The sequence below is a fragment of the Apus apus genome, chromosome 20, assembly GCF_020740795.1.
Source record: "Apus apus isolate bApuApu2 chromosome 20, bApuApu2.pri.cur, whole genome shotgun sequence".
Taxonomy (NCBI): Eukaryota; Metazoa; Chordata; class Aves; order Apodiformes; family Apodidae; genus Apus; species Apus apus.
The window spans coordinates 7,769,358-7,784,629 of record NC_067301.1 but is presented as its reverse complement, the minus strand read 5'-3'; the positions used below and the strand labels follow the sequence as shown (position 1 = coordinate 7,784,629).

Sequence of the window (15,272 nt, the reverse complement as noted above, 5' to 3'; positions counted from 1 at the left end):
GGGTTAACAGTCAGACTTGATTATCTTAAAGGGCTTTTCCCACCAAAACCACTTGATGATTCTATGATTCCCACATTTTCCCTTTCCCTCTCCTGTAACTCTTCCAGCAACTACTCCAGCCCCAGCTCTATCCATCACCAAGCAGCAGATAATAAACCAGAGGTAAACACCAGCCATTCAGGAGCTCATCACCATCTTTGGTCCGTGTCTCCCACCAAACAAATCCTGGGCAGATAGAGCCATCTGTGCCAGCTGGGTGGCTTGAGCACCAAGTGAAACAAACCCCACTTCAACGTCTTCATTGTGCCTTTCCTAAGCCAAGGCTCATCGGCCAGGCTGTTCCAGCTCACTGGAGCACAAGATGAGAAAGCTCATGTCTAAGCTTGGCTTCGTTCACTCACAGCACCAAGTTAGTGCTCGTACTACATCTCTGTCAAGGTGTTTGCCTGAAATCCTCAATAAATCAGTTATTCCAGTAAAAAGGTGGAAGTTCTGAGGCAAAACAGTGGGAACGTTCAGCTGGAACAAGCCCATGTCCTGCTACAAACACCCAGGATGACTATGGGTGCACCATTTGGATGCTCAGTAGATTCCTCAACCTGAAAACCAAATGATTCCCAGCAGAAGCTCAAGAGATCCAGTGTGGGTGGGGTAAATCCTGAAGCCATGAAGCCAAGGGTCACATCCTGCCCACCCCAAGAGATGCCAAACCCACAGACTGCAAAATGAGAGATGGTGGAGAAGGGCCAGTTTGGGGATAAACATGAAGAAAAGGAGGTGTGAAGGGAAGCAACAGGCACTGGACAACTGGGAGCAGTAGGATTTTGGAGGTACCTTACTGGGGTGAATGGGAAATACCTTATTTTTTGGTAATATTCCAACACCTCCAAGGCTGAAGGCTGATGTTATCCCTAGATGAACGTTTTACTACACACATGAAGAAAGCCCAAAGATCCAAGCAAACCCAAACAGCCCCATGGGAAACACCCCCTGAAACCCCTAAACCCCAGAAACCAACCCCAAGAAAGAACAAGTCACTGGGAAGAAGATCATCAAGCCCACAAAAAAAAAGAGCTCAAGAGACCAGGAAGATTATTAACCCCAAAAAAGAGCAAGCCACCAGAAAGAAGATGGGTTTCACCACCCCATCAGCTCAGCAGGGTTGTGCTGGCTGCATTGATGAGCCTTCTTGATAGATCACATTTTATTTGCTGCTACCAGACCCCCCCCTCCTGCACAGTCTGGGAAGCCACCTCCATAAATGATAGATTGAATATTTATCTGCCACCACCAGGCAGACATGAAGTATCTTTAGCATCATTTACTCTGGTGTAGTAAAGTTTTATTTATCATTTCTCTCCTCCCCCCCACGTTGCCATACCCACCTCCATCTCTTAACTGAGGAGGGTGGGTAATATATTTTACTACCACACCTTCATCCTACTGAGATGGCCTTTAAATTTCATACTTTGGAGCAGCACAGGAGGACCCAGATGCCATTTATAGCTGCTCAAATTAGTGGCCGTGGCCTGTGATGGGTCATTGGGTTTGGTGGTTTTGGAAGGGGAGGATGTTTGTCCTCCTCATGTTGCTCATCAGTCTCGCTCCTTTACCCCCATTTAGAGGTGGAGTTTTGGGTTTTCAGAGTCCTAAATCATGTCTTGGCCCCAGGAGAGGAGGGAAACTGAATCTGGAAGAGACAAATTCCCCCCAAAAGCCATTGGCATCCTTGACTTGGACCAATGGCTCTGCTGGCACCTCTTGGCCTCTCCCCAGCTGTGCAAAATAAACCCCAAAACACACTCAGCTCAACCAAGGCCTCAGATACCCTGTTTTTTAACTGGAGATCATGCTCTTCATTTGAATGTATTCATATATGCAAATAGGAGCTGATTGCCTGCAGCACAGAAACCCCCCACCAGCTCCTTCAGGCAGATTCCTCTAAACCAGTCACACCCCAGTATGATTCCCATCCCACCAGCTAAAGCCAATGGATTTGTGCAGCAGGAGGGGCAGCAGGCTGGAGATGCTGCCCCCATCCACACCTTCCACCAGCTCTGATGACACCTCCCTCCCTCCTCATCCCAAATTTTCCTTTCCCCTGTTAAGCAAACCCCAGTTCCTGCAAATTTCCTCCACAGCAGGTGGATTTTCCTTAAACTTTCTCTCCCAAACTCTTCCCACCCCCCTGGCCTTGGCTCTCCTGCTCCATCCATTGTCTTAACTGGAGAGGGATTATAATTATTATTCACACTTTTCCCCCATTTTCCTTTAGAACAACTTCTCCAAAGGCACAGAGGAAGGGGGGAAATAAATCCTGGTGCCAGACAGAAGATCCAAGTGCTAAAAATTCCACTTTTTTTTTGCTATTTATGGAGAGGTCTGGAGCTTTTTAGCCCAAAAATTACTTGGAGGGAGCCTGAGGCAGCCAATCAGCACCACTGGTAGGTGAGTTGGGTGCTAAGAAGCAGCCAAAGCCACCCTGGTCCTCTTCTCCACTGCTGGAAACTTCTCTGGGCTTCCATGGGGAGTGCTCCAGAAGCAGCCAGGGGCTTAAACTGGTGGAATCTGGGAATATGGGATGGAGGGAGGGGCAGAAGGATGGAGAGGGAGGTGGAAGGAGCAACAAAGGGAGGGATGGAGGAAAGGATTGATGGAGGGATAGAGGGAAGGATGGAGAGGTGAAGGAAGGGATGGATGGAGGAATAGATGGATAAAGGGAGAGATGGAGGGATGAAGGAAAATGTAGTTGGAAGAAGAGAGGGATGGAGGGATGATGGATGGGATGGAGGGATGGTGGAAGGGATACATAGTGGAGTAGAAGGAGGGAGGGAGCAACAGTGATGGGTGGAGAGAGGGATGGGTGGAGGTAGGGATTCAGGAATGAAGAGATGGAGGATTGAAGGGATGGATGGAGGGATGGAGGAAAGGATGGATGGGTTGGTGGGACAGATACCTCCACACCCTACACTACAACAGCCACAACCTCTGGAGATTCCCTGCTCTGGGCTTTGATGCTGGCACAAAGAAGCCCCTTCACTCACTCCTGGGTACAGATATGGCCAAGTTGCAGGGGCAACCACATCCCAACCTCCCCTCCCCTGGCAGGGCCTTTTTGCCCTTTCCCTCAGCACCTCCCAGTGCCCACCCAGCCTCCACTCCCTACTCCCCAGCTCTCTCTCTCCAAAGCAGGGTTGCTAATTCCAAGCTCCCCCCTTCTCCCCAATTTCCTCTCAGTGATTAATAATCCCTTTGCTCTCAGTAATGCTGCCCTGCTAACAAGATTAAAACATATCTCCCTCTTCCAGTCCCGATTCCTAATGCTGATTTCCCATCTCTCACCAAGAGGATGCACATGGCTGCTACCTTAATCCCTGCCCATCTCTGCACCATTGAGAAATAACTGCTAATTAATACCTTTTTATCTCCCAAGTGCTTCCAGAGCTGCTCAGCTATTGATACTTGTCTGCTTTTCTGCTGCTGATCCCAAAAGCTGATACAGCAAATTCCCTGCTCGTTTCTCTGAAGGGGAAATGTTGCCCCTTTTGGGGGGTTTTTCCATGAAAACAGTGGCATCCCAGAGGTCCTGCCACCCCAGGTTTGATTGTCCTGGAATGCAGGAAAGGGAAAAACAAAGGGAAGGCTTTTCTGAGTATTTTTTCATGGGGATATGCTCAGCTCCATCTATGAATCAAATCCCTCCATGGGGTGACATCTCCCTGGGACTCCACTTCTCTGCATCCATCCCTCATCCTGGGTCCATTGGCTGTTTCTGCAGCATGAATCCACACTCCCAACCCCATTTGGATGTGGAGCATCTGGATTAAAACCAGAAGAGGGGAGATTTAGGTTAGAAATGAGGAGGAGATTCTTCCCTGGAGAAGAGAAGGCTCCAGGGAGACCTTAGAGCAGCTTCCAGTGCCTGAAGGGGCTCCAGGAAAGCTGGGGAGGGACTTGGGACAAGGGCAGGGAGGGATGGGATGAGGGGGAATGGATTGAAATTGGAAGAAGGGAGATTGAGGTTGGACATGAGGAGGAAATTCTTTGCTGTGAGGGTGGTGAGACCCTGGCCCAGGTTGCCCAGGGAAGCTGTGGCTGCCCCGTCCCTGGCAGTGTTGAAGGGCAAGTTGGATGGGGCTTGGAACAACCTGGGCTGGTGGGAGGTGTCCCTGCCCATGCAGGGGGTTGGGACTAGATGATCCTGATGTTCTCTTCCAACCCAAACCATGACTCTATGATGACTTTTCACCCCACTGCATATTTTCCTCCTCTACCAGGAGACCCTGGACCAGCCAACCCAAGGAGACAGATGCTTTGGAAACAACAGCCCTGGCAGGAAGATCTTGGGAGGGAGCTTGGGGGGGGGAGGGAGAGGGGAAACCCAACCCCACAGCCCAGCAGAGCCTCTGATCTGATGGATGTGGCAGGGGAGGCCGATGCTCTCTCTGCTTTTAATAAAACATAACGAAGCGTAGGATCATAAAATATTTCCTTTAATTCAGTGCTCCCAGGAGGGTGGGTTGGAGAGGCTGGGAAATGCAGGAGGTTTTCCTCCCAGCTTGCCGGGGGGGTTGAGCATTGCTGGGCTTGTTAAACAGCCCATTTGCAAACCTTTAAGTGTTCTCCTTCCCATCTCCATCCCATTTTGGGGGGGAGCAGGATGAAAGGAGTGGCAGGGGAAGAGAGGGGCTGTGCACACCCCCCCAAGAGCAAAACCACCTCCCTCCTGCTACATATTTAGGGAGGGGTCCCAGAGCTGGGATGGGTTTTCCCCAGGTGAAAAAAAAGGTCCAAAAAACAAATTAAAGAGAGATGTTCAACCACCATCCTCATCCTCAGCGAGTACACCAGTGTCTGAGTGGTTTTTACACATATATATTTATATATAATATATATACACACATCTCTGAGGCAGGGTGGCAGAAATTATCAACATTCCCACGTTAAAAATCTCGCTGCATCTGCTTTTATCCTACACCCAGTACTAAATATAAGCATTCAAGATGCTCTTTCCCTTCACCAGAGGGATAACATGGTTTAAATAAAGCCCTTTCAGCTGGAAAGAGCTTGGTTATTTTCTGGCAGAGGGGAGCTTGGAGCAGGTCAGGAGGAAGAGGAGAAGGTGAGTGGTCCATGTGAACAAACCCAGAGGTACCAGCATCCCTACCATCTAAATCCTACCCCTTCCAACTCATTTCCCACCATGAAGTTGCCCAGATATAATTTCCTGCTCTAAAATAATAAAAAACCCCACCAAAACAGAATCAAAGACACATTTCTAGGCTGCTATAATGATGGTGGTGGAAATTCACTCTCCATCAGGAGGAAACCAAACAATCTCCAAGCCTGTTTGCACAACATCAACTGCTCACAAAGGATTTCCTCAGAGAAGCAAAAAAAGATAAAATAAAATAGACCCAGTAAAGCCTAAAAAAAGCCACCTTATGGAAAACACCTCATCATCACAAAGGGAAGATGACCCAAGTGGAGATGAAGCACTGCAGGTTTTCACCATAAATGGTGGTCTATCTGGAAGCCAAACCAGCAACATTATCACCCAGACTCTTTCCTGCTGGTGATTCACCTTTTCCATCCTTTCTGGAGCAACATCTACCCATCATATGGTGCTTCTCCATCAGCAGATCCAGCCTGTTATTCATCCCTCCTGGGGATGAATTTCTCCCTCCTGAGGAAAACCCTGCTCCCAGAGCTTGCTGTGTGTATTTTGGGGTGCCAGGCAAGGCAAAGTTGTCCAAATCCTCCCACCCCACCCTGAGTCACCACATCCTTCCACAATACAACTTGGCAGGTCTATCTTGAGGAGAAAAGCAAGAAAATCAGCCCAATTCAACCACTGGCTCATGGGATGCTCTCAGAACTGCAAGTGGGGCAGAGGGGTGGGATGGCAAAGCTTGTGCACATGGTTGCCCTCTTCTCACAGCTTGTGTAGAAGATAAATCTGGAGAGAATGGGGCTTTTCTGGGCTTAAAAATGGGAGAAAGATGCTTGATGGAACATTAAAAGTACCTCAGATGGTGGTACATCAAGGGACCACCTGAATTTGGGCTGGAAATCTTCCTAAGCATGACTGAAAGCCAAGCTTTGAACCCCACTCTCCAGAGGTGCAAAGTTGGGATGGAAACCTCAATCACTTGGCCATCCACATCCCCTTCCAGACCATTTCCAACCATCCCAAGGAACATTTCATTTTGCAGAAGGAAAGATGCAGCCAACAGGCAATTTGTGACCAAGCAGGTGCTGACCTCTCTGAGAGAGCTCACAAGGGTGCAGGGAGGGCAGCTCATTCACTTCCCTCCCCCACCTCAAAATTGGGGTGATCCTGGTGCTTTGGGTGCTACCTGCTGAGCTGGAGACTTTTCGTCCCCCTCCTGCTATTCTGTTCTCTCTCAGCCCTGCTATGAGGAGCCAGCAGCTCCCAAAGCCTGTGACAATGACAACAGCCAGTAAAATCACCCCTTTCATCATCCCCCTCTTTTCCAGCATCATCAGCACCAAGAGCAACACACACTTTGGGGACCAGCAAGGCCCTCTCTTCAGCACCATCACAAGCATCATTGCTACCTGCCAATCCAGCTTTATCCATAAATCCCATCCCCAAAAGTACCTTTCCATGGCTGACAGTCCACCTGGGAGAAAAACCTGAGTGTCCCTCACCATGTTCCCCCTCCCACCCTGCATCCCACCTGTCGCGGGCCGGTATTGGGGGGCTACTTGTTCAGTTTTATGTGGGGGGAGAGAAGATAGACCATTCCCCACACCACCCATGATTTTGCCCCTCATGGGAGAAGCAAATTCCCATCACGGAGCATCTCTGCCTCACTCCAGCCCATCCCCATTCCTGCAGATCCCTTTGTGTGGAAACAAAAGGGTATAAAGAGATGTGAAAAGCAGAAGGATCCCAGCAGAGGGGTCTCCAGCTCCTGTTTTTCCTCTCCTGGCTAGCTAGGATGCAGCATCAAGGATTTATCTATGAGCACAGGGAGGTGGAACAGTGCTGGAATAACAACTGCTAATCCCCTTTGCCCTTCTCTCCAAAGTATATTGTTGAAGGCATTATATAAATGGGAAATTATCCCAAGGTATGGACAGGAGAGGGACTAAATCCCTGCCTCCCCTGCTCCATTTGCACTGTCTTTGAGACACCAGAATTCCAGCCAAGAGGGTTTTGGAGATGGAGACGTTCCTCCCTGCACCAGAAGAGACCAAGTGTGTGGTCTGGAGGCTGGGAAGAGCTTGGTGATGCCACGCTTCCACCTCCACAGCCCCTTTCCATCTGGTTGGGACATCCCTCCTCTGGGAAAATGGGGTTTTTCCTGTTGTCCCTCAAATCTCCTTGGAGTGAAGAGCCAAAGTCCTGTGACTCCAGCAGCCCAAACCCCCTCTGAGTGGTCTCCAACACGCAATCTGCTGTGGATTCAGCCATGGAAAAGCCTTCTTCCCTGCTCCAAACCTGGCTGTCAGGACCCTCAGGACCTCCTCTAGTCCAAATGATTCTGCAGACTCTAAACCCAGGATTTTACATCCTACCTCCACGGAGGGAACCACAGAGGTGGGTTAGTGTCCCCACCCTTTGCTGAGCCCTCGTGCCCTTGGCACTCACAGCCATTTCAGACCCAAAAGCCTGGAAAACAACCCTGTGATTGATGGTTTATTTTAGGAAGGCAAAGGGAAAAGGGGGAAAGAGATAATGGTGGGGAGAGATAACGGGAGCACCAGGCAGTGGTTACCAACAAGTCCATCAGTACTCTGAGCGTGGCAGCAGAGAGGAAACAAAAGGGCAAAGAGAGCAGCTTGGCAAGGGCCCAAATCCAGCCCCATCAGCTGCATCCTCCCTGCTCATCCCAGCAGGATCTACCAGCCAGGAAGTTTGGGAAGGGTGACCTTTTCGTCTCTGGAAAATAGGGACTGGAGGGGGCTCTTTCCTGTGCTTTGACAGTGTCTGAGCAAAGAGCCTGACCTGGTCCCACTGCACTCCAGGTTTGCTCCTAGACACAACCCAGGGCACTGGGGAAATCCCAGCTCTGGCAAGTTCCAAGGGTGGGATGATTTGTCCTCCTGGCACATGGGCTCCAGGCAGGTCCTGGCCACCTTCACCCTTGCCAGGGTGAGGATTCAGCTCCATCCCCACCTTAGTCATCTCCATCTCTACCCAGAGTGAGGATTTGGCTCCATCCCCCCCCTGGCCACCTCCATGCTTGCCTAGGGTGAGGTATCAGCTCTATTCCCACCCTGGCTACTTGCAGCCTCACCAAGGTGAGGATCTGGCTCCATCCTCACCCTGGCCACCTCTGTCTTTGCCAGGTGGAGGTTTCAGCCCCATCCCCACCTGCCTAGAAGGCTTTTCCTTTCCTCCTTCCCTGAGGAGCTTCAGCAGGATCCTTGTGCCCCTCATTCCCCAGCCATGAGCATATGTTGGTTAAATAAAACTTGCTCTTACCCCCACACCACGAAGACTTTTTCATGGACAGATCATCAAGCACTTGGCAAAAGGAGCAAGGTGAGATCTGGTCAAGGATTCCCAGGCAAGGAATTGCTGACAGCAAAGCCCAAACCCTATCCCTGGCAGTGTTGAAGGGCAGGTTGGATGGGGCTTGGAGCAACCTGGGCTGGTGGGAGGTGTCCCTGCCCATGCAGGGGGGTTGGATCTAGATGATTTTTAAGGTCCTTCCCAACCCATTCCATGGTTCTATGATAAAAAGGCAGGTGGGGTACATGCAGCCTGGAAGCATCTCCAGAAGGGGAAGCTGAGGAGAGCATGGGTAAGGTGATGTCTGGGTGTTCCATAAAATCCCACTGATGTAGGAGCTGAGCTGCTTTTCCATGTTGCTCAAACCAGGATGCAACACCAGGGCTGGGATGTGCACAGCATTTAGCATGTCCTACCTACCCAGCACCCTGCATTGGACACCTTGCATGCAGCATCTAGCACCTCGCATTTAGCACCTAGGACATAAAATGCAGTCCCTTGCATTTAGCATGGCTCAAGGTCCCTTCCAACCCAAACCAGTTGATGACACAGCCTGCAGCACCTTGCATTTAGCACCTTGCATTTAGCAGCCTTGTATTTAGCACCCTGCACACACATGCTTATCCTGTGTGCTAAATGCAAGGTGCTACTTGCTAACACCTACATTTGGCACATGGAGTAGAGCATGTCACACCTTGCATGGAATAAATTCTTTAGTGTGAGGGTGGTGAGAGCCTGGCCCAGGTTGCCCAGGGAAGCTGTGGCTGCCCCATCCCTGGCAGTGTTGAAGGGCAGGTTGGATGGGGCTTGGAGCAGCCTGGGCTGGTGGGAGGTGTCCCTGCCCATGCAGGGGGATTGGGACTAGATGATCTTGAAGGTCCCTTCCAACCCAACCCATTCCATGATTCTATGCAGCACACACCTAGCACACAGCAGCTCTCATTTAGCATGGAGCACCCTGCATGGAGCACCCTGCATGGAGCTTATAGCACGGAGCACCTTGCACACAGCACAGAGCACCCTGCACTTAGCATGGAGCACCCTGCCCTGAGCAGGCAGCCTCTAGCACAGAGGTTAGAGGATACAGCACCCTGCATGTAGCATGAAATAGCATGTAGCACCCTGCACTTCACATGTAGCACCCTGCACTTCACATGTAGCACCCTGCACTCCACACGTAGCACCCTGCATTTGGCACACAGCTTGTAGCACCCTGCACTTGGGCAGGCAGCCCAGCCACACTTAGGACATCACATCCAGCCTGTCCCACACAGCACCCAACCCACTGCTCCCAGAAGCAACCCCAGGACCTGCACCTCAAAATCCCTGTTCCAGGCCCCAACCCCCATATTGGCTTTTATTTTGGAGGGGTGCTAATAATAGCAAGGGATACTTGTTGCAGCAAGGAAATTGGAGGGGGGGAAATACCCCAAACCTGAGTTCTGACACATGGAGGAGCTTTGGGAATTCTCAAGGACCAGCCATGGTTTGAAGCAGGAGGAAATGAAGCCCAGAGTATCTCAGCATCCCAAAGATGTTTATTCATTTGGAAAGGTTCAGGGTGAGGGGAAGATCCTTGCCTGCCTTGAAGCTTATTTGAAGAGCTCTGGATTTAAACTGGCAGCTCAAAACTGCTGCAAAACGCAGCTGGTGGGAAGAGAAAAATTGGGCTAATTGGGGAAGGGCAATTAGCAGCAGGGAGGAGGATTTTTGGAGAGGGGTTTTGTGGCCTGGATTTACCCGGAGAGTAAAGAGCAGGCTCCAGAGAAAAGCAGGATTCATGGAAATAGTAAGAAAGGATTATATAAAAAAAGAGGCAGCTCTGAGCTGAATGCAAGATTTGCCACAGGAAAAGAATGAGTAGAAGAGGATGGAGTATGGGATGGCTTTCCAAGTCATGGGATGGCTTTCCAGGTCAGTGCCATGAGTGTGCAGGTGAATTAGAGCAGGTTTTTCTCCCACATGGGGCAGAGGATGCTCCTCCTTTCCCCTCATCTTCCTCCCAGCACTCAAACTCCCACCAAACCCCTTCTTTTCTTTAAAAGAGACCAGAGCAGGTGGCTCCTATCACCCTGGATAAAGCCACACGCTGTTATTTTTCTACTGGAAGGGGGAAAATGAGCTTGTCCAGGCTTGCAAGGAGGAAAATCCCTGCCAGGAGAAGCCTCAGGGAGGTCCCTGAGAATGGAGAGAGGGGGAGAAATTCAGCTTGCTGATAAAAATAACTGTCAAGGGATTTTTTTTCCAAGCTGTTTTATGACTGGAGTAGTGGATATTCCCTAAAGGCAGGTCCTTGCAAAGCCTTTTAGGGCTCAGAAAACCCATGAGCAGCTTCAAACAAGAAACTACACTTGAATTGCGCCCTCCCCCCCCCCCCCTTTTTTTTTTTCCCCCCAACTCAGTAGGTGCAAAGTGGGAGGAAAAACAGAAGCTAAAGCCAAGGGGTCAGAGAAGGAGGGTATAAATACCTCTCCAGGATCCAAAACTAGACAGGTTTAACCCTCCCTTTTGTGGCTGCAAAGCACAGCTCTGGTTCTACATGACTGGAAAAACAAACCCCCACAAACATTGTCAGGAACATATTTCAAGGGACAAGCTGCGAGAGCCTTCTCATCGAGCCCTGCTTTTGGCTGTGCCAAGAAACCATCATCCTGCTCACAGATGGGGCTTCCCAGCTTTCCAAAACCAGGGAGAAGAGGGACCCTGGGGCCATGGCTCCATTCTTATCCATGTTCCAGCCAGCTCCCCCTCCCCGTGTCCTCATTTTTTCATCTTGACTGCTCCATAACTCACTTAGCCTTGCCCGAGGTGGCTTTTTGTGGCCAAGAGGGGAGAAGATGGAGCTTGTTAGAAGAGGAAAAAATAATAATTGGATTACAAGGGGTGATGTTTCCCAAAGGGATACATAACTCATCAGGAAGGATCCAACTGACCTACCACACACTGAGGGAGCAAACGGGAAATAAAAAGGTTTTTCATTAGGAGGGGTTGGATGGAAAGATCCAAAAAGCTTCCAAGAAGGTGCAGATGCTTTTTGGGGTGGGAAATGCTCCTTCCACGTTCTCCTCTGGTGCCAGAAGAAGGACCTTGTTGCTCCTCCTGGATGAGGCAGCAAAGGGGGCATGAAACCTGCTCTGCACGATAAATGAGGTGACAAGAAAAATCAGAGAGATCCTTCTCAAAAAATAATGATTTTGGGGATATGTGGCAGACACCAAGGAGACTTAAAGAGCAGGGGGAGATTGTGTGCTGGGCACATGCCCCCCTTGCATCTTCCCAAGGGATACAACTGGATCCTGCTTGATCCAGGATGGGGAGGGGATGGACTCGTCCTTCCCCGCCGCAACAACCCTGGCAGCTCCGGCCAAGGATGCTGTCAGCCACGGAGAAGCCATCTGCCCAACGAGGTTTTTTGGGAGCAGATCTCAGCCTCCAAAACCTCCTGCTGCCAAGAGCAAAGGGAGGCACCAGGATGGACAATTCCCAACCCCATATCAGGCTTTTTTTTTTTTTTTTTGGTAATGATTTTGTAGGTGTTTGCTAAAAAACCCAAAAAAACGCAGAGAGCAAAGTGGCTTTTTGGGACAGTATTCTTCTGCTGAGGGCTCAGAGATAATTCAAGAAGGATATTGGAAAGCAGCAAAGTCCCAGCACAGCTTTAAGAGCCAAAATCCAGCTGGTTGATGTCCAGAGCCATGAGACCTGCTCACCAGAACCTGTGGATCCTCCTCCCACATCTCTTTGTAACCCACAAACCCCCTCCGGGGCCACCAGTTTCCTCCAGACCCAACTCAAAACAACTTCTCCTTCTTTTTTTCCTCCCCCAAAACCACACATTTCAAACACAGATCTGAGCCCATATGAACTTGCTCACTCTCACAAATCAGCAGCAGAAGAGCAATCACCCAATTCACAGGGATAAAAAATAGGAACGAAGGAGGAAAAATTATCCATGTGCCAGTGCTGGGCAGTTTTCCACCGGGGAGAAGACAAGGGGATGTGTTGTTCCTTGAAAATTATCCACCCATGACCTTAAAACCGTGGTGGAGAGATCTAAGAGGGGGGTGGAAGCAGGATGGGATTTGGCACGAGGTCTTTCCCTACCATCCCAAGCATGGAGGTTTTATTTTGGAGCGTGTGTTTGGCAGCACGATGCTCTGGGATGCTCAGAGCAAAGCAGGGCAAGGAGGAGGCGGGGGGGGGAAAGGAGCCGCCGCAGCCCGGCAGGAGATAAAACCCATCGTGGGGACAACAAGGAGGGATGTAGGAGAGGCTCGATGCTTCCCCAGCCCTGGGTCAGCCCAATCCGAGCCGGGTTCTGGCCAAGCTCAGCAGTCCCTGCTCCCTGAGGGATGATTTTTTTGGAGCTGCTGGAGAAGCCGGGGAAGAATCGACTCCTTTGTGTCAAAGCGCTCAAACCCGCAGAGCTCGGCTGTTTTTTCTCCCCCTCCCCGCGCCCTGCAGCAGCTGACGGCGGCTTTCCGGAGAGGAAAAGTAGGTTCTAAAGAAAAATCATTCAAAAATATCAAAAAGAAAGGAGATACGGAACAAAATCTGCTCGTCCCTCCATCACCCAGAGCTCGGGAAAGCCTCCCGAGCAGCCGGGTTTCAACGGGCACCTTCAAAAGCGGCCACTTGAGACCCCTCCAGAGAGTGATTTGGGGGGGTATGAAGGGGTAAAAGGGGGGTAGGAGAAGAGGATTGCATTGATACGCACACAAAAATTTGATTTGCACACGCACATCCCCCCCCTCCCCCGCCTCCCCCCGCAGCCTCGGGGAAGCAAGGAAGGGGAAAGTTTCCCGCCCTGTTCATTTTCAGCTCCTGGGAGCCCTGCTTTTGGGGATGGGGTCCCCAAAACCTCTGCGGAGCAAAGATGGGGGGAGTGAGATTCATGTAGATGCTCAAGCAGCTACAGCCCCCCCCCAGGATGGTGGGGATTTGGGGGCTTCTCTGCTGCATACACCCTCTCCCCTCTGCTGGGTTTTGGGCACCCCAAAGGGACAGGGTGGGTTCGGGTGCCCCCGGGTGCTGCGACCCCCCCCCCCCCTCAAACGCCCATGGGGTCCCCAGGGCACAGACACCCCCCCCCCCGGTACAAAGTGAGTGGAGCCGGGGCTGGGACATGTAGCCAGAGCCCCGGAAATGGAGCAGCAGGGAAAGGGGACATGGGTGTCCCCTCCCAGTGATGCTGGCTCAGGGGTGGGGGACAAACACCCCCTCATCTTCTCATCCTGCCCCCCCAATTCTCGGCTCCAAAGCAAGTGCCCTATTATGGCTACCCAATTAATTGCTCCCCAATTAACAGCTCCCCTATTAACAGCTCCAAAACCAGCAGCCTATTAACGGGTCCAAAACCAGTTCCATAGTGGGGGGGGGGTACCCCGTGAACGGGTCCAAACTGGCGTGCTCCATTAACAAACGCCCTGTTCCCGGCTCCAAAACCAGTGTGCTATTAATGGGATGCCCTATTCCGGGTTCCAAACCCAGTGTGCTATTCATGGGATGCCCTATTCCCGGCTCCAAACGAGGTGATGCCCAGTTCCTCCATCACCCTCCAGACCCCCCATCAACCCTCCGAGCGCCGGGATGGGAGGGGGGGGGTGCAGAGCCCAGACCCTCCACACTCTTACCAGGGTGCAAACGGGCACCTCGTTATTTCAGGGAGCCCCCTATCCCGGGGGGGGTTATTTAGAGGTGGGGGGGTATGAAGACACTCACCCAGCGCCAGGTCGAGGAGGTCCCAGAGCAGCAAGAAGAGGGGCAGGGGCTTCATCGTCCGCATGATGCCCGCGGGAGAGGGGGGGGGCAGCCCCATGGGGCTCACCGGCCCCCCAACCCCCTACCCGGGGGGGGCATCAGGGTGAGGGGGGCATCACGGTGAGGGGCTCAGCCCGGCTCCGTGTCCCCCCCACCAACCCCCCCCAGCCCAGCCCCAGCTCCTTGCGGTGCTGCCGCCCTAAGCCGATTTATTGCAGCGGGAGAGGAGCGAGCTGGGGGCCGCCCACCCCCTTCATCCCCCCCCCCGCAACCGAGCCCGCCCCGGCCCGGCCCCCGGGAGCTGCTGGAGGGGGCGGGAGCGCTGTACCGGGGTGCAGGAGGGAGCGCGCGCTACAGGCGGGGGGATGCAGGGGATGGGGAGATGGGGATGGAGAAGGGGATGCACAATCCCGGGGCGTGGGGGGGGGGGGGGGGTTGGGGGAGGGGGAAAGAGGGGTAGATGTTGGGCGATGCAGGGAATAGGGGGCGGAAGGTGGGGGTGGGGGGGGGTAGTAAAGCGGTATATCGAGGGGATGCGTGGTGTGCTCGGGGGGCAGGAAGCGGTGTATGGAGGTGGGGAAAGGGGGTGCGGGGGCTAGGATGGGGGTTTGAGCAGCGTAGGGAGGGTAAAAGGGTGTTTTCGGGGGGGTGTGCGGTGTGTCGGGGGGTTGAAGGGGCGCGGGGGGGTGGGGACTGTGAGGGGGGCGCGGTGTAGGGAGAGGGGCATGGGAAGGATGCTGGATGCAGGAGGGGATGTGGGGGGCAGGAGAGGGAGAGATGCAGACAGGGATGTGGGGGGCAGGAGAGGAAGGGATGCAGGCACAGGCAACCAGAGGGACTCCTAAAATCCCCCTCGGGACGGGGACACACATCTCTCTGTGGCCCTGCTGTGAGAGGACCAGGTTTTCCTCCAGATGCCCAGATTTCATTTGTTCCTGGCCGGGGGGAAGATACCAGAATTATTCCTGAAGAGCCCAGGTAGGGAGCAGGGGGGCTGGGAGCTGGCAGGGAAGAGACTGTGGGG

General features: G+C 52.3%; 1 protein-coding gene across 1 annotated transcript in view; it reads right to left on the bottom strand.

Annotated features, from left to right (window-relative positions):
• IGSF21 (immunoglobin superfamily member 21) overlaps nt 1-14,411 on the bottom strand; it is a 36,631-nt gene extending 22,220 nt beyond the window's left edge. The window contains exon 1 of the mRNA XM_051637526.1: nt 14,210-14,411. Within this exon, the coding sequence (XP_051493486.1) occupies nt 14,210-14,306 (97 nt within the window). The 5' untranslated portion in view covers nt 14,307-14,411. The remainder of the gene's footprint in view (nt 1-14,209) is intronic.
• Between the last annotated feature and the right edge of the window lie 861 nt (nt 14,412-15,272).